The 22,520-nt window shown below is 42.0% G+C and overlaps 1 protein-coding gene across 4 annotated transcripts in view; it reads left to right on the plus strand.

The window, feature by feature from the left end:
* The window catches only part of DZIP1 (DAZ interacting zinc finger protein 1), a 77,329-nt gene that overhangs the window by 32,490 nt on the left and 22,319 nt on the right, over positions 1-22,520 (plus strand). For 3 of the 4 annotated variants that reach the window (XM_034758255.1, XM_034758254.1, XM_034758256.1), the window contains 3 exons: positions 3,257-3,397; positions 6,611-6,659; positions 8,638-8,694. In XM_034758255.1, coding sequence (XP_034614146.1) covers positions 3,257-3,397; positions 6,611-6,659; positions 8,638-8,694 — 247 coding nt within the window. The remainder of the gene's footprint in view (positions 1-3,256; positions 3,398-6,610; positions 6,660-8,637; positions 8,695-22,520) is intronic. The other variant, XM_034758257.1, reaches the window with a different exon arrangement.

Below are 22,520 nucleotides of genomic sequence, written 5' to 3' on the forward strand. Positions count from 1 at the left end.
CCCATCAGGATAAATGAGAGCTACACATTGCCATTTTATTTTGCACATTATATTAACTACCTAGTATGCCAGGGGTCGGCAACACTGGCATGCGGCTCGCCAGGGTAAGCACCCTGGCGGGCCGGGCCAGTTTTATTCACCTGCTGACGCGGCAGGTTCAGCCGATCGCGGCCCCCACTGGCCGCAGTTCCCCGTCCTGGGCCAATGGGGGCGGTGAGAAGCTGCGGCCAGCACATCGCTCGCCCACGCCGCTTCTCGCCGCTTCCATTGGCCCGGGACGGCGAACCGCAGCCAGTGGGGGCCGCGATCGGCCGAACCTGCCGCGTCAGCAGGTGAATAAAACTGGCCCGGCCCGCCAGGGTGCTTACCCTGGCGAGCCGCATGCCAATGTTGCCGACCCCTGGCATACTAGGTAGTTAATATAATGTGCAAAATAAAATGGCAATGTGTAGCTCTCATTTATCCTGATGGGCCAACGGGGGGGATCTCCAACCTTTTCCAGCCGTGAATCTCAAATTCCTCCCTCCATCCTCCCCTGTTTTCCCCCATTGTGTCTCTCTAGTCCTGAATCCTTTGAGCTTTTCTTGTTCCAGGAAAAACATTGTAATGGAATTTGATTTTTGCATTAATTCTCATATTTTACTTTTTCTTTGTCTCTTCCTCAGTCTTTATCTTTTTTCTTCTAGTTATTTTTTCTCTCATTCCTGCTCTAAGTTTCTATTTTTCCTTCCTCCTCCTCCCTTCATGTCTCATTCGGCTGCATAGCCATGATCTGGAACTGTCCAGATCAAAAATGGGAAGATCAGGGGCTGCATGGCTATTACTACTTCTCCCCCAGCAAGCAAGCAGCAGGGAAGCATCATGCAACACCCTGAAAAGGGATATAGTACATTTCTTACACACCTTCACTGGGTACAAGAGTAGGGGAGGGGGAAAATTGTGTGTATTCCTTATGGGGTTTGTCACTGCATGCTGCCCCGTACTCAGCGCTGATCCTGAATCAAGCCCATTGTGTTCATTGCCCAGATTCCCAACTATTATTTCTAAAATAGCATTATTTGCTGCCATGGGTAACTGTAAATAATTTTCTTTATCTAGTCATATACATTTCCCTGTAGGTCTTACTTTCAGACCATGTCCATAAGGTATATGCACATCCCTTACTGCGTTCTGCGTTTTTTCATTTACACACAGAGTATTAAAAATGATATAGGCCCTGATTCAGAAAAAGCATCTCCTATTCAGGAAAGCACCACAACACATGCATGAACCCCATTGAACTCACGCATGCTTAAGTACTTTCTTGAATTAGGGTGTGACTCAAACCCTGCACTGACAGGGAAAGGGCTACTGAGGCTGTGTGTTCTAAAGTAGCCCCACCCCTCCTCTCCTGCCAATCCTGTGTGATAGGAATGGGGAGCTTTAAAAAGAGGATGCTGTAGTCAAGTGGGAGGAAGTCCAGAGAAGGGAGTGACTAAATTAGAGTAGAAGGGGGGCACCCTAGAGAAACTCGTTTACACAGGGCCATAAAGAGAAGGATTTGAACCAAAACCTTGCTTGTGTAAACTATATAATAAAATATTTTATGTAGGGCGATTAAAAATATTAATTGTGATTAATTGCACTGTTAAACAGTAATAGAATACCATTTACTTATTTAAATATTTTTGGATGTTTTCTACATTTTCAAATATATCGATTACAATTACAACACAGAATACAAACGGTACAGTGTTCACTTTATATTTATTTTTTTATTACAAGTAATTTGCACTGTAAAAAAAACAAAAGAAGCCGTATTTTTCAATTCACCTAATACAAGTACTGTAGTGCAATCTCTTTATCATGAAAGTTGAACTTACAAATGTAGAATTATGTACAAAAAAACCTGCATTCAAAAATAAAACAGTGTAAAATTTTAGAGCCTGCAAGTCCACTCAGTCCTACTTCTTCTTCAGACAATCATTCAGACAAAAAAGTTTGTTTATGTTGCAGGAGATAATGCTGCCCACTTCTTGTTTACAATGTCACCTGAAAGTAAGAACAGACATTCATATGGCACTGTTGTAGCCAGCATTGCAAAATATTTATGTTCCAGATGCGCTAAAGATTCATATGTCCCTTCCTGCTTCAACCACCATTCCAGGGGACATGCGTCCATGTTGATGATGGGTTCTGCTCGATAATAATCCAAAACAGTGCGGACCAACGCCTCTTCATTTTCATTATCTGAGTCAGATGCCACCAGCAGAAGGTTAATTTTCTTTTTAGGTGGTTCAGGTTCTGTAGTTTCCACATCTGAGTGTTGCTCTTTTAAGACTTCTGAAAGCATGCCCCACACTTTGTCTCTCTCAGATTTTGAAAGGCACTTCAGATTCTTAAACCTTGGGTGAGTGCTGTAGTTATCTTTAGAAATCTCATATTAGTATCTTCTTTGCATTTTGTGAAATCTGCAGTGAAAGTGTTTTTAAAATGAACAACATATGCTGGGTCATCATCCGAGACTGCTATAACATGAAATATATGGCAGAATGCGGGTAAAACAGCAGGGGACATACAATTCTCCCCAAGGAGTTCAGTCACAAATTTAATTAATACATTATTTTTTAACAAGCGTCATCAACCTCTGGAATGGAGGCCAAAACATGAAGGGGCATTGGAATGTGGCATAGCATATCTGGCACCTAAATACCTTGCAGTGCTAGCTACAGAAGTGCCATGCAAATACCTGTTCTCACTTTCTGGTGACATTGTAAATAAGAAGAGGGCAGCATTATCTCTCGTAAATGTAAACAAACTTGTTTGTCTTAGTGATTGGCTGAATGGACTTGTAGGCTCTGAAGTTTTATATTGTTTTGTTTTTGAGTGCAGTTATGTAGCAAAAAAAATCCACACTTGTAAGTTGCACTTTCACAGTAAAGAGATTGCACTACAGTACTTGTATGAGGTGAATTGAAAAATACTATTTCTTTTATCATTTTTACAGTGCAAATATTTGTAATAAAAAATACTATACACTTTGATTTCAATTACAACACAGAATACAATATATATGAAAATGTAGAAAAACATCCAAAATATGTAATTTCATTTCAGTTGGTATTCTACTGTTTAACAGTGCGATTAAAACTAAAAACAGTGCGATTAAATCACGATTAATTATTTTTAGTTAATCACATGTTAACTGTGATTAATCAACAACCCTAATTTTATGTAATATTTACAATTAGTCACTTTTCAATGGTTTGTTTTCTAGCTACTGTCACAGATTGAGAAGCTTAAATCATCAATGACAGAGGACCTAAATGCAAGTAACATCTTCTATAAGAAAAGGATAGAGGAGCTAGGGCAGAGGCTTCAGGAACAGAACGAGCTGATTATTTCTCAAAAACAGCAGGTCTGTTTTATAAAGTATTCTTGGGTATCTAAAACCTTGGGCATGTGAGAAGAGATTTTTTTTTTTTAAATACTGTAATCTGTGGATGAATTTCCAATTTTCATAAATCAATATTCTTCTAAAATTTGAATTGGTGGTATTACCTCCGTAAGTGGCATTGGTGTGATCATTACTGGAATACTGTGTCCAGTTTTGGTGGCCATACTTCTAAAAAGGTCCGCTTGGGTCATCAAATTCAGTCTCCTGTTGTTGCAGTCAACCCCATCAGATAATCCCATTCATAGATTTATCAAATTGGAAAGGGCTCAGGAAAGATCAACGGTAGTGATTTGAGGTTTGGAAAACATACTTCACATTGCGAGACTTAACAAGCTCAGTCTATTTAGTTTATCCAAGAGAAGGTTAAGAGTTGAGTTGGTCATGGTCTACAAGTATCTACATGGGAAGAAATTTCTGAGAGTAGACACTGCTCTAATTTCTGAGAAAAAGGCATAATGAGATCTAATGGCTAGAATCTGAAGCTAGACAAATTCAGACTAGAAATAAAGCACAATTTTTTGACCATGAGGATAATGAATCATTGAAACAGCTAACCTAGGAATGTGATGGATTCTGCATCACGTCACGTCTTTAAATCAAGACTAGATATATTTCTAAAAGAGATACTATAGTTCAAACAGTTTATGGGCTTGATGCAGAAATTACTGGGTGAGGTTGTATGGTCTATGTTATGCAGGAGATCAGTCTAGATCATCATAATGGTCCCTTCTGGCTTTAAAAATCTATTAATGTATCTATGTGTTAAAGTGTATGTGCTTATCAACAAGAGTCTGATTTTGCAGACTTCAGAAAGTGGTTAATTTTAAGCACATGCATAAGTCTTTGCACAATTGGGGCCAAGATTTGTGTGTCTGGTTAGCAAGTGGCAACTCTTAAGTCATCTTCCATAACAAAAAATTACAGCTGAGAGTCAGAAACCTATTGAGCAATAAATAAAATACAATTAAATAGTATATTCAGAGAAGGAGATGTAGAAGAGTACTTAGGCTCAGACAAACTCCGTACAAGAAAAGTGACATCTCCAAAGAAAATCAGCATTACCTGGTTTATAAAATGTCTCATAAAGGATCTCAAGGCTCCATTTTTGAAAGGCAACTATGAAGGTCCAAGTTCCTCAAAGTGGAAGGGCTTGAACAGCAGATGAGATTGCTGAGAGAAACTGGAAGCTAGACTGGATAGATCATGAAAGAAGGTACCATTCAGGTGACGCACTATGAGTTGAGACCTTTGATGGGTTGGACATACCAAGGATGGAAGAATGTGTCAGTAGGAAAATGAATACTGTAGTATATTTTACAGGAAGATATCAAGCGAATTAAAAAGTAGCATTAAGAATTTGGAAATCATCACTGGAAATAGGATGAGGGACTAAAGAGAACTGAACATGATACCAATATTTTAAAAGGATCAAGGAAAATACTGAGAAGTTTAAAAGTTCAAGTCTGACTCTCTACCAGGAAATTTACGAGGAACAAAATAAGAGCACTTTTATAGATACAGATTGATCAAAATCAGAATGGGTTTATAAAGGAATGTGATGATGAATTTAAATGAATATAACTAACCTTCATGATGAAATTAAATAAGACTTGACTAGAAAGAAATAGACATAAGACATACTTCAGAAACATTCATTTATAGCCCTGGTTTATTGAGTAAAAAAATTATGCAGGACGCCGTGTTCTACTGTTGTCTAGCAAATAGCTCTAAATGATCATTGTTTTTAATTTATTTTTTGCTTTTAGAAACGTAAGAAGTTCCTTGCAAAGAACTGTATTACAAGAACTTCAGAGTTTCATAATGAAGGCCTCAAAAGTCTAGAAATGCTAACGTTATGGTTCTTCAAGCAGTCTCTGCACATTCCCGTGCGTGGGGTGCACCAAGCACCGTCAGCACATCCCAAAAGTGGGAATTTGTAGAGACCATCTTGAAGAACTCTTGCTATATGTGATCAACCTTTATGTACCTGAGCAAATTTAGATCTGTCCCCTGTCGCTTATACATTAAATATGACACAGGCTTAAGTGCTTTGCTCAATTGGGGCCCAGGACACCTTTTTAATTATATGATTATTAAGGGTACAATTCTGTCACGGAGGTCAGAGATTCCGTGACTTTCCAGGACCTCCACAACTGCTTCTGCAGGGGCAGGGCTGGAGCAACTGTCAGCCCTGGGGATGCCAGAGCAGGGGCTGGCAGTCAGCCCCAGGGATTCCGGAGCATCTGCCCCAGGGCTGAAGCAGCGGCTGGGGCTGGGTCAGCCTTTTGTGGCTGGAGCAGTGGCAGTCGTGATGCTGGAGCAGCTCCGAAGCTCAGCCCATGGTAGTGTTCCAACTTTAGTCCCCCCCACACCAGGATTTTTTTAGTAAAAGTCAGGGACAGGTCTCAGGCTTCTGTGAATTGTTGTTTATTTCCTGCGACCTTCCCTTGACTTTTATTAAAATACCCGTGACAGAATCTTAACCTTAATGATTATCTAAATGTTTTTCTGCAGAACCCCGTCTTTGTTCATTGCACAGGCTGGGTGGCGACTGAGGCTAAATTGTGTAGTGAGTATGGCTGGGGACCAGAGGAAGTCAGTGGGACTTTTCCCACACTTAAAATTAAGCATGTGCTTAAGTGCTTTGTTGGATTGGGGCTGGACTTCAAGCACCACTGCAGAAATTGGAAATACAGCATGTAGTAAATGATAGTATAATGTAGTAAATGATACAGGCACCCTTAGGAACCCTGCCTATTTCATTGCATAGTTGAATGGCATACAAAAAATGTCTGCATAGCAGAGAAAACATCCCGGCTGGCCCATGGGGCTCGGGCTATGGGGCAGTTTCATTGCTGTGTAGATTTGTGGGGTGGGCTGGAGTGTGAGCTCTGAGACCCTCCCACATTGCCGGGTCGTCATTCACTGAGCACTATGCAGCTTGAGTGTTGAATGAGACGGAGTCCAATGAAAACAAAATTTCTTCGTATGTGTAGCATTTTAAATAATCATTCCTGTCATCCTGTTTTTTGGCAATAGTGGAAATTTTGTTAGTCTTTATAATTTAACTTAATTTTCATTTAAGGCCTTGTATTTTAGGACAATTATTTTATTCAGTCTTGTGGCATCCATTTTAACTGTGTCCTCACCTTATGGTAAATTTTTCTGTTTCAGATAAAAGAATTGTCCACAAAATCACTAGTAAGCGTCAAACCACATGATGGTAAGTGCAGGCTATAAGAAAAGGCTATAAATTAGGTTGATTCTACTTCTGAGTCTAACATTTTGGTTCAGTTGTCCTAATTTAAAATGCTAAAATGCAATTATCTTAGTACATATGGTACAGTACATTACAAATTGATACTTGAACTTCACAAATTTTATTTTAAAAATCAAATCAGCACTTGCAATTTAACTGTACTTCATATTGTGTCAGTGCTGCTGGTTCTTTGCCTCTTTTCTGTTGTGTGTCAAACCTGCACAGACTTGCAACATTAAGGTTTTACAAGGCACAAAGCTGAACACTTGAAGGGAGGAGATACGAAAGCATGGCATTTAATAATTTTAAACTAATGATTGTGGGTATGTTTATAGTAAACAAATTAGGCAGGAGCAGCCTGAACTGATAAACTTGCCTTAAGCTATCTGCATAGTGATTGGACCTCACATGTAAGAAGTGTAGATGTTAGTAGCTAGAATGTATGTACATAGTGTGATGTGTGACATGAATTGAAATTATGGTATCAAACCCCCTGCATCTGGGCCTGACCAGTGTGGGCAAAGAGCTGTTACATGCCTAATAAAGTAACCTGAGTGATGAGCTGGAGCTAAACTGAGATTTTTGAATTCCGGAAAGCTGAACGAAGTGTTCTTCCAGAACTGGATGAGGTGTTGTGGATAAGCTGAGTGGAAAGGTCTCCAAGGGAATCCCAAGAACATAACATTCCTCCCTCTTAGGGCCTGATTTATTGAATCCTCACAAAATAAACACAATTCCTTTGGCCCGTCCAGGCTTCTACTCTTGCTTATTCAGGGTTTCTAATTTACCCCTGTTTCAGGGCTTCTGACTCCGGCTCTTTCTTGGATTCCCAGTTCCATCTCTGCTTGAGAAGCTCTGCCAGTCCCACTGTGGCCCCTGAGCCCCTCTTGTGAGACATCCCTGCCCTCCCTCCCCCCAGGCCTTTTTCTAGCCCTGGTCCCTGGACTCAAATTCTTCCTTCCCTTAGGGCAGAGTCTCCACAGCCCAGCCTTCTTGGGGTTGTACTTGAATCCTGGTAGGGTTTCATAGCCCACCTCATGGTGGTTCACCATAGGAGATCCTCCCTGCAATCTTCTCCTGACTCCAGGCTTGCTTTTAACTGAGCTAAGAGCTTTAATAACACTCAGTGGCATGACTTCTAGCCACCATTCCCATCTTGGTCTGGGGAGCTTTCCTGGAACTACTTGTTCTTAAAGGAGCCATGCATTGGAATCAGTTGGCCCTGGGCCCTCTCTGCTGTCACAAGGGACAAACTATGCTATTATAGGAAGCATTTCACAGATTAGAAAACAGAGACAAAAACAGGTTAAGTGACTTGCCCAGGTTTACATCTGCAACTAAGTGGCAGAGCAGGATTTCAGGCTTACTTCTTCCATCTCCAGCAACTAGATAATACTGTCACTTCAATTCCTTAGTAAAACAACCTTTTACTATTTTAGAAACTCTGTTGGTATAAAATGTTGTCTTTCCCTTGAAATATGTTCCGTAATTAATTTATAAATGTGCTACAGTAGAACCTCAGAGTTACAAACACCTTGGGCATGTAGGTTGTTCGTAACGCTGAAATGTTCGTAACTAAACAAAACATTATGGTGGTTCTTTCAAAAGTTTACAACTGAACATTGAGTTAATACAGTTTTGACACTTTACTATACAGAAAAAAAATGCTGCTTTCCCTTTATTTTTTTTTTAGTAGTCTACATTTAACACAGCACTGTACTGTATTTGCTTTTTTTATTTTCCTTTGGTCTCTGCTGCTGCCTGAATGCATATTTCTGGTTCCAAATGAGGTGTGTGGTTGAGTGGTCAGTTCGTAACTCTGGTGTTTGTAACTCTGAGGTTCTACTGTATAAGTAAATATCTGCTATGTTTGAATGTATACATCTGTTATTGTTTACTGTAAGACATTTGTTCTTAGCTTCTTTCTTTTGTGCTGTTTTAGTGAATGCTCCAGCACAGCATGTTGTAGAACCTAAATCAAGTCTACAAGACACACATGGTAAGTTCTGTAATAGACTCAGTTTCAGTAAATGTAAATCTAATACTCAGTCTTCACAATTTATTATCTGTGGGATCATTTCTATGACAATACTTAAATTCAGTGGAGAATACAATTTAATTAACTGTGCTTTAATTCTCACATTAAACATTGTTTTAAAATACATGTAAAGTGACACTGTAGAGGTGGGTGGTATAAAAACTGACAGTGCTTTGAGAGTGATTCCCACAAGGTGGATGATTTTTACCTTCCTGGTGTATTCTATGTAATTTGTTTTTCCAACTGATCATCAGAACGAACAGTGGAGGGGAAGCAAAATTGTGACTTTCAGTGAACAAACTGGTGTTTGCCTAAAGAGTGCGTGTGAAGTGGTTTGTTTTTTGTAAGTCTTGGAAAAAATATATATTTTTTATGTGGTTTCAGTCATTAGTTAGAAGGAAAATACAACAGAAATAATCAGGAAGCTAGAACTCTCCTGTTGGGATTATTGTCTTTGTGTACTGTAGGTTAATATTTTGGTTTATTAGCCCACAATATTCTGATGTCTAAATAAGGAAAAATATCTGCATTGACATTGTATTCAATCATCCTACTTTGAGTGCAGTGCTATTGTCTAAGACTGTATCATCGTACTGTATCATGTCTTATTGCTTTAATTTTTTTCTTTTTAAACAAAAGCAATATTTTGTTGTTGAGAATATGAAAATAGTTTCCATTGGGTCTCAACTTACAAAACAATGACTAATACTGTTACCGTGGTAGCTAGATATCTTCAGTGATCAATAAGATTCTTTTCTGCATAACATTTCAAATAGTAAAGTGATAGAGTTCTGGGTGTTGTGTTAGGTTTTTATGTATTATAAATATTACTATGCATGCAGTGTGAATGAATTTTGAAAAAAAATCTAAAATTGTTAAATTAACTTTTATTTCTAAACAGAGCTTTGTAAGAAACACCACAGAGAGAGGAAATTTAATACTTCTGAGAGAAGTTTCTATAATATTTCTCGCTTTACAATAAAAATTTAAGTTCAGAGATGTCCAAAAATAGAGAGTGGAAAAAAGGTTTCACATGTTATGGAAGCTTTAGACAACTTAATGAGGAATGAGAAACTGAAACTAATGTATTGATTTGAAAAGATATGCTGTGACTGGAAATAACAAATTAAGTAACCTTAAAGGGCTTTTTATGTATTACAAAGTAGTGGTGTTCAAATAATATTAAAGTAACATTTATTACTAACCTATAGTCGGCAATAATTAAGGAAATAAATTTTTTAGATGGAATGGCAAAGTAATAATAAAAACATATTTATACGTTTTCTATCTTTTTATACTCAAACAACTTCTTATACACCAAGATTGGAAGGGGAAAGCAAGTATAAAGTAATTTAGATATGGAATCAGAGTTCAAGGATCTGGTGTTGTCAAGAGGGTGTGCTTCTTCAGGTATAGCTCCACAGTGTAAAGCATTATTTTAACTATTCCATTTTTTCCCTTTTTCATCTGCGGTAGGAGAAATTTTTTTTAGTTCTCTGACTTGCTCATTTACATCTGCAGTTTCAATGATTAAATTCTCCTCATTTCTGTGCTCTTATTGTGGATTCTGTTGCATTTTACACTTCTCAACATAGAAAACGATTGCTCTTTGTCAGAATACAGAAAGTTCAATGTTGTTTACTAATGAAACCTCAATGAGAGTGCTGACTTTGCATGATTTTGCTGATAATTATTTTATTTATCTCTGCAGGTCTCTCTCTGTCTCTCCCCGTACTTTCCTCCCTTCTGCATTTTGTTTTTTTTATCATTAACATTCCAAATTCCGGCTCATAAAGGCTAGTGGAAACTAGAGCCTTCCCCTAACTTTTCATGGGATCTAGCTATATAACCAGAGGATGTAATGGAGCTACATCTAATGCCCTTCTGAAAATGTCTGAGTTTCATAGCAATTTCAATAAATACTACTGCTTTTTTTTTATTAGGCCATTTTGAAATCAGAAGATCTATCATATTCCTATCAAAGCAGTTGCCCACATCTGTAATACCCAGACTGTTCGTTTTTTTGGATAGAATTACTTCTGAAAAGTGTAATCTTGGATAAAACTTTCAAAAGTGCCAAAACCTCATTTAGAAGCCTGAACCTCATTTTCAAAAGTGACTTGTGCATTTAGGGCTAAATCCACAGAGGAACTTCACTCAGTGTTGCAACACCTAAGCCCTAGGTGCCCCGTCACCTAGTGGAATCCTTAGCCCCAAGTACGGCATATACAATGCATGGGGACAGTTAGGGGTCTGCGGAAGGGATCATCAAAAGCCAGCAAGCTGAGCGGGGAGCCACCTAAATTAGGCAGGAGTGAAATGCAGAGAAAAGGGGTGAGGCTTAGGTCCAGATCCTCAAAGATGTTTAGGCACCTTACTGCCATTGATCTGGGCCTTAAGTGTCTGAAAGGCTGGAAGGAGGTGCTACCCTCCACTTGAGCCATGAGCCACTTCTTGGAGTTAGGCACATAAGGCAGGTCAGCCTATCCCCTAGCATGCAAAACCCAGACCTTTCTTGTGGAAAAACAAGAGAAAGGGAGAGATCCCATCATAGCTATGGGTCTACCAAATTTGCAGCTGTGAAAACTGCATCACAGGCCATGAAATCTAGTCTCCCCTGTGAAATCTGCTTATATTATAGGGTAAAAGTATACAAAAGTGCACAGTGTTTCTCAGACTGGGGACCCCAACCCACAAGGGGGTCGCAAGCCTATTGTAGGAGGGTCATGGTATTGCCACCCTTACTTCTGTGCTGCCTTCAGAGCTGGGTAGCCAGAGAGTGGCAGCTATTGGCTGGGCACCCAGCACTGAAGGCAGCGCCGCCGCCAGCAGTAGCACAGCAGTAAGGGTGGCAATACCATACCATGCATCCTTACTTCTCTGATGCTGCTGGCAGCAGCTCTGCCTTCAGAGCTGGGCATCTGGCCAGCAGCCGCCGCTCCTCCTGGTGCCTTCAGAGGTGGGCACCCAGTCAGCAGCTGCCACTTTCCTGCTGCCCAGCTCTGAAGGCAGCGCTGCCGCCAACAGCAGTGCCGAAGTAAGGGTGGCATGGTATGGTATTGCCACCCTTGCTCCTCCGTTGCTGCTGGTGCTGCCCTCAGAGCTGGACAACTGGCCAGCAGCTGCTGCTTTCTGGCTGCCCAACTCTGAAGGTAACGCAGAAGTGAGGGTGTTAATACGGCGACTCCTGTACAATAGGCTTCCCGCCCACTTTTGGGTCAGGACCCTCAGTTTGAGAAGTGCTGTGGAGAAATCACACATTTTTCACGGGTTGGTCATGGCATAAGTAGCAAATTTCACGCATGTGTAACACATCTGTGGAATTTGCTGTTTATGCCGTGACCAACCCACCAAAAATGTGTGATTTCTCTGCAATTTAAGTAGACCCCTAATTATAGCCAATAGCTTGGTGCATGCTCCTGGATTGTAATGAGCAGAGCAGGGACTTGATCCCATATCCCAGGTGGGTGCCCTAACCACCAGGCTATTGGGTATTCTTGGGTGGACCTTTCTCAGTCTCTCTTGCTGGAGCTGTTTCACTTTGTATAAGTAATTAAATATTCATTTTGAGCATGGACTTGAATTTGGTTCTCCCAAATCCCAGGTGAGTTCCCTAACCACTAGGCTGTAGAGTCTCTCTCTTTCTCTACCAATGCATTCATTAGATGTTACACTAAAAACTTAAAATGAAGTAACTCTGACTTGGACTTAATCATTGAAAACATGTGCATTTGACATATTTAGGTTTAAAAGTAATCAAATTTTAAGCATATAATCAGATTTCTAAGAAATCACATATTGCACATGAGAAGTGAATTGATATACAGTATATCTATTTAAAATATGCATGCATCACAGTCTGCAGCTGACACCCCTTTGTGAAATTTGATTTGTATGTGTGAAATAATGGAGACATAATTAAACGTGTTTATTTTACTGTGCATAAATGGTGAGGTGTTATGACAATCCTGAATTGTTAAGGAGCGAAACTGATTTACCTAATCGGTAGTTTATGATTCTCTGACTTGGGCAGATTGCTTATTGACATCAGATGTTATAGGGGATCCCTAAAAGAGTGATGTGTCAGAGCATAGGTACACATCAGAACAAGGGTAAAGGAGTGAGTTTTGAATATATTACATTCACCAACAGTATCAGTTTACAACAAAAGTTTTTTCAGGTTTTATACTTTCTTTTCATTTTGAATTTAGGTAGACCATAGGGCAAAGACTGTCTTTTAATTACATTGCCACTACATGTGCCACTATAGTTAAGGGTGTGTTTCAACTCTGGTTAAAGGTTGACCTGTTTAAGCCCTCTAATTTCAACATGCTTAATCAGATTCCTTTGAAATTTGGTTTGCCTTAGGAAGGTGCAGGGCAAGATTAGCCACCCAAATTTGGGTTCTTTGAGCTAGGGGGTGTGGAGATATAAGACTCCCCTACTTCCTTCCAAAAAACAGACATTTTTCAAAAAATTTCTAGAGGTTGTTTTTTTGGGTTTTTTTGCACAGAGCTGGAGATCTCTCTATAGCTGTGATATGGGTCGAAATGGTCTCAATCTGTCAATTTTTCCCAAAGTAGTGCCTGGCACCCACTGAGCCTTTGGGGCACCCAAATTGTGAATTGTATTTAAGAATGTATTCACCTCTTGACTTGTATAGATGTGTAGTCTGGAAGGACTTGTATAGATGTGTAGTCTGCGCATGCCTCAACAAAGAAAAAAAAAAGTGAGATGGCTTCTGTACAGCCACTTTATGCCTGGCTGGGTATTCAAGTGTATGTGCTGATGCCATTGCCCCGGTGAACACCCCTTCATTGATGTTTCTTTTCCAAACCTTTGTACAGCTATGCAGTAAAGATTTAATAACTAATGTTTCTTGCTACAAGTAGTCTCTGTTATAATATACACCTCTACCTCGATATAACGCGACCCGATATAGCACGAATTCGGATATAACGCGGTAAAGCAGTGCTCCGGGGGGGTGGGGCTGCGCACTCTGGTGGATCAAAGCAAGTTCAATCTAACGCGGTTTCACCTATAACACGGTAAGGTTTTTTGGCTCCTGAGGACAGTGTTATTTCGAGGTAGAGGTGTAATATGTTTTTATTGTATGAGGATGTTTACTGAGAACTCAACAAAATAGCTGCCAGTCTACCCAAAATATTTGTTATATTAGGTGGGAAGGAACCAAAGGCAGAAGACTTTGTGCGGGGGGCAGGGGGAGCGGCACAGGGGTTGTGGCTGCAGAGAGGGCAGGAAATAAGGAAGGATGGTAGGTAAGCCTTGGACTGGTTGTTTGAGGAAAATATATATTTTACTAGCCCCTGGTAGGGCGGGCCACAAGTGGCTACATCCTGATCTCAGGGCAGATTAATGTGGTGTTTCCAAACATGTAGTGCTCTGTTTTGGAACTGATAGTGCAGGTATCTTGACTGCTCATGAAAATATGCTGCCAGAGTTGTCAGTGTGTGGTTTCTGGGTGATTCCTGGGTCACAGAGTTACAGAAATTTGCAGGAGAGCAAGGAATACATCATGACGTGGGGATTACTGCCACAGGCTGATTGAGTGGAGAGAGGTGGCCTGCACTGGCATCATGTTTTGTCCACTCTGCAGTATCTTAACTGGTTGTGATCTACCAGAAATTGCAATAATGCACTTGGGCAGAAATGAGCTGGGCCTTATTCCTGGTGTATATTTTATACAGGATGCCATCTGAACCTACAATTTCATGTAACCATCATTAAAGCATTAGAATCCTCTCATATTCCACCTCACTGCTCCTTTTGTCATAAAAGCACCAAAACCTGCTACAGATATAACTTACACAATTTGTCACAGAAATGATGCATACTGCATCTTAAAGGTACTCATGCACCTGTTCCCTTTCCTCTCCTTACACACGAGAGGGTGGAAAACAGATCTCCTCCAATCACAATGACAACTCTAGTCACATACCTCAGAGTAATCTACAGATCTCACAAACACACCTCTACCAAGCAGAGCTCACTGCTTCCTTCACCATTCAGTACAGCTACACCAGACACTGACCACACTCTCTTTACCTGAAGTGCCTGAAGATAATAAATGCTTAGATTGCTCTCATTTCCCATCTTCCTACTGACAGTACCCTCGTAATATAACCCCGTGCCCTGCTAATTACATAACATCCTAAAGGTACACATCCAGCTCTTTCCTTTGCTTGCTCATATAGAAGGATGTTAAACAGGTCTTATTTTATAATCACAGCTCTGTCACACACCTCAAAGTAATCCACATATGTCCTCTTGGCACAAACACACCTTTACCAACTACTGCCTCCAACATTTAGTATAGGTCAGTGGTTCTCAACCTGTGGCCCAATCAGCACCCATGGCCCATGTGACATCCTCAGGACTATACAAGTACTATATATATTGTAAAAAGCAACAGAGAGTCCTGTGGCACCTTTAAGACTAACAGATGCTCCAATACATCTGTTAGATGTATTGGAGCATCTTTAAGACTAACAGATGTATTGGAGCATCTTTAAGACTGTTAGTCTTAAAGGTGCCACAGGACTCTCTGTTGCTTTTTACAGATCCAGACTAATACGGCTACCCCTCTGATACTATATATATTGTGTGGATGTGGCCCACATAACACATAGAGAGCTGAATATGCGGCCCATAGCGGTAAATAGATTGAGAACAACTGGTGTAGGTACACCTGACACCCTGAGTCCACCTGGAGTATATCCAAATAATTACCATTGGCTATTGGCCGCTCCAGGGGAACATAGGGAAGGTAGTGTGGGCAACCCTTTTTTCCATTTTTTATCATTTAATAGTGTTAGATGGTGTCTTGTAGGTGAGAGTGAATGGACTGTAAAAGGATGTGAAGAGCTTGTTTATGTCCACAGCTGTAGGATTGGCGTAGTAAAGGTATGTGTGCTAACGGGACATATTGGGGCATTGCTGAAAGAGGCCCAGGCCCATGCAACCTTAACTATGCTTTCCCTGGTTCTTCTTCAAGTAGTGTTCCTATGATTGCTCCACTCTAGGTGTCTTCATGTCCCTGCGCCTCAGATCGGAGCTTTTTGGTAGCAGTGTCCGTTTGGCCCATACATGCCCTCTCCCAGTCTCATGCTCTGCTTTGCTGCTATATAGCACTGTGAGGGCAAACCACCCTCAGTTCCTTCTCCACTGCCCTGGCCTGAAGTGCATAGCTTTAGCAGAGCCCATTGACAGAGATTCTTAGTGTTTTTTTGTACTCATTTTCCATAGTAATAATAAAACGTCTGTTAGTTAATGTTAATAATTCCTTCTTCTCTTTTCATTTCTTAACTATTCTACGTGCAATTTTTTTTTAATCTCCTGAGTGTAAATTAGCTTCCTCTAGTTCTTTTCGTTTGGGAAGTGAACCGTAAAAAAGGAAAGTCTGGCTCTCCTGGGTTTAAACGCTGCCTTTCCTGTCGGGAAGCCATTTCTGTCAGTGCTGGCCATTCTTGCTGCATTTGCTGCCTCGGAGAGGCACACGTGTCGTCAGAAGTGCATGTTTTGTCTCAAATTAAAATCCAGAAGCAGAAAGAGCCATGTGCTAAAATTAAGACTGCTCATGATGGAAAGCTCACTCCGACCAGCCTCCAACCCCGGGCCTGGGATCTCCCCTGGACAGCATTCCCCGTTGAGACCTATCCAATGATGTTGATGGGATCAGTCTCAATACTGTCCAGTGACTTCAAAGAGGAAATTCTTAGATTCATCTCAGGAAGTCTCGAAAAAGCGGGCCACAAGTTCCCCAAGTAGGGAATCAGCCAAGAGAAAGAGGTCCCCGGCACGGTCAATAACCTCGGCACCAACTGACCCACGACTAGGAACCTTTGAGGCTGCAGATACTACCAGTAAGCTCAAAAACCCTAAGAAGACACGCTCAAGCAGATCGGTACCATTGGGGGAAAGGAGGGGCAAAGATAGACCCAGCTCCTCTAGAATGGCACTGATGGAGTCTTGTAAACAATTGGTACCAAGTACACCTGCACTGGAAAAGACTATGGCGACATTTGCTGGCCATTCTTCAGAACGCAGAGGGCTACCGGTACCGATGACTCTTTCCACTTCAACTGTTCTGGTACCACAGGAATTTTGGTTGTCCAAAGACTTGATTGTCTTGGAGATGCCTGAATCACCCTTACTAGGCACCAACATGAATACACCTAGATCCCTGGACTTACATGCAGTACTGAGACATTCTACTCCACCGTCCATGATTCTTCCACCCTGTCAGGCAGCTACAAGGAGGATGATGGGGATCACCTATACTTACTCTCTGTCCCAAGTTCTCCATTAAAACAGCAGGGAGCTAACCGTGTAGAAACTCAGATACCTTCAATCTACCACCAGAGTAGAAGAGACACCCACCCAGTTAATATGGATACCCTTCGATGCCCCCACCCATGCCCTTTCCACCACCTCAGTGGCCATATTGGGATGCTGGGGTGGCATATAGACAAAAATTTTTGAGGACCTCTAGCATCACCCAGAAGGATAAAGGAAGGCGATCTCCTTCAGCTTCAATAGCCAGATCTCCTGATCCTCAAGAGGAGTCCTTTGAGGAACAGGAGGAGATACTCCGGTGACCAACATTTCTTCATCATCTCCTAATGACACAGTCATGCCTCCTCCACCAACTACAGCAGACAACTTCAAGCAATTTCAAGATCTCTTTAAGAGGGAGTGGATTCCCTGCAAATCCCACTTGAAGAAGTCAAAGAGTCACAGCATAAATTGCTAGACATCCTGCAGATGTCGTCATCAGCAAAGATTGCACTCCCCATCAACGAGGTGCTGCTTGATCTGGTAAAAACTATATGGCAGACACCAACCACAATATCCCCCGATGTGCAAAAAGGTGGACAAATACGGTATATTATGTTCCCTCTAAAGACAGAGACTTACTGTTTTCTCACCCTTCCCCAAATTTACTGGTTGTTGACACTGTTGATGAATGTGGCAGACAGCACCATGCTAAAATGACACCCATATGATAAGGACTGGAAGTGACTGGGGGTCTCTTGACCAGGGGGACAGGTTCTCGGCACTTAATCTACAAGACAATTACTTTCATATCACAATCCACCCATCCCACAGGAGGTTCCTAAGGTTCACTCTGGGTCAAGATAATTTCCAATACAAAGTGCTTCCATTCGGTCTATCTTTGGCACCTAGGGTGTTCTCAAAGGTCATTTTCGTGTTAACGACACACCTTCGCAAACAAGTCATTATGTTATTTCCGTATCTAGATGATTTTGCTCTAAGCACATACCTTCACCGACACCTTTAGAGACACATGAAAGACTATAGATCTATTCCTACAACTAGGTCTACAACTAAATACCCCAAAGTCCACTTTGACCCCATGCAACAGCTGGAATTCATAGGAGTCTTGAGGGTTTTTTTTCCCCACACTGCTCCTATTGCAAGGCTGTTCCAGAACTTCACTCCTCTGATGGTTAGAAACCTTTGCCTAATTTCGAGCCTAAACTTGTTGATGACCAGTTTATATCCATTTGTTTGTGTCCACATTGGTGCTTAACTTAAATAACTCCTCTCTCTCCCTGGTATTTATTCCTCTAAAACATGCTTCTATTTTTTTTCTTTTAATGGTAACTGTCCAGTGAAGAAACTTAGGCATCCTTTATATCTGGTAACTCCTGCAAAATAAAATAAAGTGAAATTAAATTAAAAAAAAAGTTGCAAAGGAGAACAGTTGGGAGGACACAAAGGAATACAGTTACATGGTTCTAGAAGTCATCAAGAGCAGGTATACTCTTGCATTTTGATATAATCACAGAAGACCATCTACCACTGATCATAGTGCTCACTTATTATGGAGGTTAGTTTGTACAAATTGCAATTAGTTACAATTATAGTTAGTTTGTGCAAGTCGTTATGAGCTACGGTTAGTTTGTGCAAAACTGTAATGTCCTTCATATGATGAATCCTTTGAGTCTAAAAATAGACCTTTCAGGTTTTTTTCTAATAATTCTTGATAATCTGTATGAAGTTTCAAAATTTTTCAAAACCAATATGTGCTAAAGGCAGGAGTCTTCAGCTCTGCATTCAACCAGAGAGAGAGACATTTTCAAAAGTTAGGATTTTAATTGTGACTGCTAACTTTTCATTCCCACATCTGATTTTCTTCTGGAAATGATCAGTTTTCCATAACTGCCTATTCAGCAAACTACTCAGAATTTCCATCTGATTTTATATTCTAAGTTTTTCTTTAGTAGAATAATGGGCTTTATTTTTTCTTTTTTCTGGCAGAATTTTCCAGAGGTTCAAGTCACCTCTTTCTAAACTAATTGTATCCCTAAAGGTTGATTTTATTTTATTTTGGTCTGTGTCTTGAGGTGTTATTTAGAAAAAAGTCCATTGTGGGATTTACCTGCATTTTTGGATGCTGAATCAGAAAGCTCATTCTAATCTGTGAAGTATAGATCTTTCAAAGAATCATATTGGATACTTTTTTTTATGCTGCTTATATTTTTCAGCTTTGATTTTCTTCTCCCTCAGTGGAGGAAGTTATGTTAACACAGTTTGCAGTGTAGAAGCCCTGTTGGGTCCCAGCTGGTTTCTGGATTTCCAAGAAGAAACAGACAAGAGTCCTTTTATGTTCTTTACTTGGGAGAAATTATAATCTTATTTTTAGATGCAAACCTCACTGCAGTTATCCATACATTTGTGACCAACATCCACACATTTGGATTACTGAAATATACTCAGTTGTGAGACCAATCAGAAACTTCAACTAGTGCAGGATATGGCTGAATGAAGAGGTGCTTCTCTCCGGGAGCGTATTATGTTGATATTCTGTCAACTGAACTGACTTCCAGTTTTGTTTTCTGGTGCAATTCAAGGTGATCTGCATAGTTTAGCATAGTGTAAGTTCTTGTTCTCTGAGACTGCCTCTCTATGTTCCATCTTGTGCACTGAAGTTATCTTGGAATGCTCTTCCTGATAGGCTACAGATTTAAAATCAGGGGTGGGGTTCTAGCAACAGGACGTTTTCAGTGGTGGGGAGGGTCTTTGACTCTGCATCTTGCTTTACCCATGATTCCAAAAGAGGCTGAGTTTTTTTCACTTCAGGGAATACTGCAAAATCCTCCTCCTTTTTTCCTAGGTGATACGGTGGGGTTTGACTATTTTATTTTTGTGTAGGAAAGGTTATTTTTTGTTGTTTTATCAAGAGATGCCTTACTTATAACAATCAAAACTGTATTTAATTAAGGGGCATATTTATTGTGATGGGGTGGATGCTGAATTAATTCAAATGCTTCTCCAACAAATATTTATGATTTTTGAGGGAAAGAGTTTGTGCCAGGGTGTGAGACCTGGTTTAGAGACACTACATTATTCCCAGCAATCATACAGGTAACCCTTTCTTTAGATTTCACATAGATGTACTGGGTCTGGGTGAGTAAATATGTGGAGCTGAGGGGCCCAATCAGGCACTCAGGGGGGACCAAGGTAACTTTGTTTCTCTTTGGTAATCAGAGAGGAAACATTTGTGAGCAGGCTGATCTCCACACCCATTTTTAGAAGTCCAAGTTGCCAGGGCCGGCTCCAGGCACCAGCCCTGCAAGCATGTGCTTGGGGCGGCACCTGGAGGGGGGCGGCGCTCACCCGGGGAGAGCAGGGCCGTGGCCAGGCTCTCCGCCCTCCTCCCGGAGCTCCGGCCAGCTGGGGAGAGTGGGGCCGCGGCCCGGCTCTCCGCCCTCCCCCCCGGCGCTCCAGTCGGCCGGGAAGAGCGGGGCCGCCCTCCCCCTGCGGCTCCGGCTGGCCGGGGAGAGCGGGGCCGCTGCTGGGCTCTCCGCCCTCCTCCCGGCGCTCCGGCCGGTCGAGGAGAGCGGAGCCACAGCGGGCTCGCCGCCCTCCCCCGGCGTTCCGGCCGGTCGGGGAGAGCGGGGCCGCGGCCGGGTTCAGTGTCCTCCCCTGCTGCACTCCCCACCGCGGGGCGGCGGGAGGCTTTTTTGCCTGGGGCGCTCCGGCCAGGGAGAGGAGGAGAGCGGGGCCGTCCTCTCCCAGCACTCTGGCCGGCCGGGGAGAGGAGGAGAGTGGGGCCGCCCTCCCCCGGCGCTCCCCGGCTGGCCGGGGAGAGCGGGGTCGCGGCCGGGCTCACCACCCTCCCCCGGTGCTCCGGCCGCCGGGGAGAGCGGAGCCGCGGCGGGCTCGCCGCCCTCCCCCTGCGCTCCGGCCGGTTGGGGAGAGCGGGGCCCCGGCCGGGCTCTCCGCCCTCTTCCCGGCGCTCCGGCCGGTCAGGGAGAGCAGGGCCGCGGCCGGGTTCGGTGTCCTCCCCTGCCGCACTCCCCACCGCGGGGCGGCAGGAGGCTTTTTTGCCTGGGGCGGCAAAAAAACCAGAGCCAGCCCTGCAAATTGCAGATCAACTTGTGTTTTCTTATATTGGATTCTATGTTTATGTAATAAAGAATTTGCTTTTTTTTCTTAAAACGTGTGCACGCCAGTGTCCAAAGGAGAGTTTATCTCACTTGGAGAAATACTTGTTGGTTTGTTTTGTTTTTTTTTGTTGTGTTTTTGTTTCTTCCTCCACTCCCCACCCCCACGCCCCTCTCCCTCTCCACCACCATGCAGGGTTTGATCTCTGGTCTCATCAATGAATGATCAAAGATGCTATGGATAGCACAGTTAGGTTTATGGCTTTCACCACTGTTACTATTGCATATATTGTTGATTTTAACTTCAAAGCTATTCTAGTATACTGAGAGGGAGAAACAGGTAGCCATAAGGTGGAGTGGCAGATTATTTTAAACCCTGGATGCTGGGAATTGGGATTTCCTGTTACGGTCTAACTGCCTAATAAGACATTGTGCCATGATGACATGAAACTCTTAAGCAGATTGCATTTAAGGAAAGTATAGGCATTATGAAGACATTTTAATCCAATTACATAGTAACTAGCTCAGTAGCAGATTCCAAGAAGTGCTAGCCAGCAAAGTAGGCTTCTGGCCAAGCAATCTCTCAGCAGAGTTTTGCTTTTAAGTGATCTTGTGAAGTATACTGTCTATGGAATCACATTCTCATCCTGTGGCAGTACAGTAGGTAAGAAGCTTTCTCAGCGCTTGTGATTTGTTGCAGATTATATGGGAGCCAAATTAAGGGGTAAATCTTAAATCTAGTACTCTGTGTGAGTAACCAGGTCAGGGGCTGGACACATCCTTAGAGTTAGGGAGCATGGGAAGAATAGCTACCATATTGAAGTGTCTTCAGAAGCCTGTACAGCACCTCACCGAACCCCTCCACAGAGAGAGGTTTGGAGGGTGTGTGTAATAGATGTGTCTCCTAGGACCCGAGTCACACCCTTCCCCTTGCCCACCTATGGCCTAGCATATCTCCCTCTGCCCTCTGCTCCCTGATACGCAGGAACCATGAGGGAATGGGGATATTTGCCTTAAAGTGCAGCTCTCCTCCTCCACTGCCCCCACTTATGCAGTGGAACAACCAGTTCTAGTGCCAGGAGTCCTTTTGTGGAGACGGGCAGATTTTGCCCCTAAATGAATACCTATTAAAAAAAAATTCCATGCACTGATACCAAAATATAAGCAAATGCAGCAAAACCTGTTAAGATAAATACCTAATTACTCTATCTATTGACTATTAAGAATGGGAGAACAGAGGTTCTCATTTTTGTTTAAGTAAGAACTTAATGCAGTGTGAATACTCATATTTTATAGACTATATTTCCATGCCTTCCTACTTCTCTTATGAAATTAGAAAATTTAACCTTTTTA

The sequence above is a fragment of the Trachemys scripta genome, chromosome 1 (assembly GCF_013100865.1).
Source record: "Trachemys scripta elegans isolate TJP31775 chromosome 1, CAS_Tse_1.0, whole genome shotgun sequence".
In the NCBI taxonomy this organism is placed as follows: Eukaryota; Metazoa; Chordata; order Testudines; family Emydidae; genus Trachemys; species Trachemys scripta.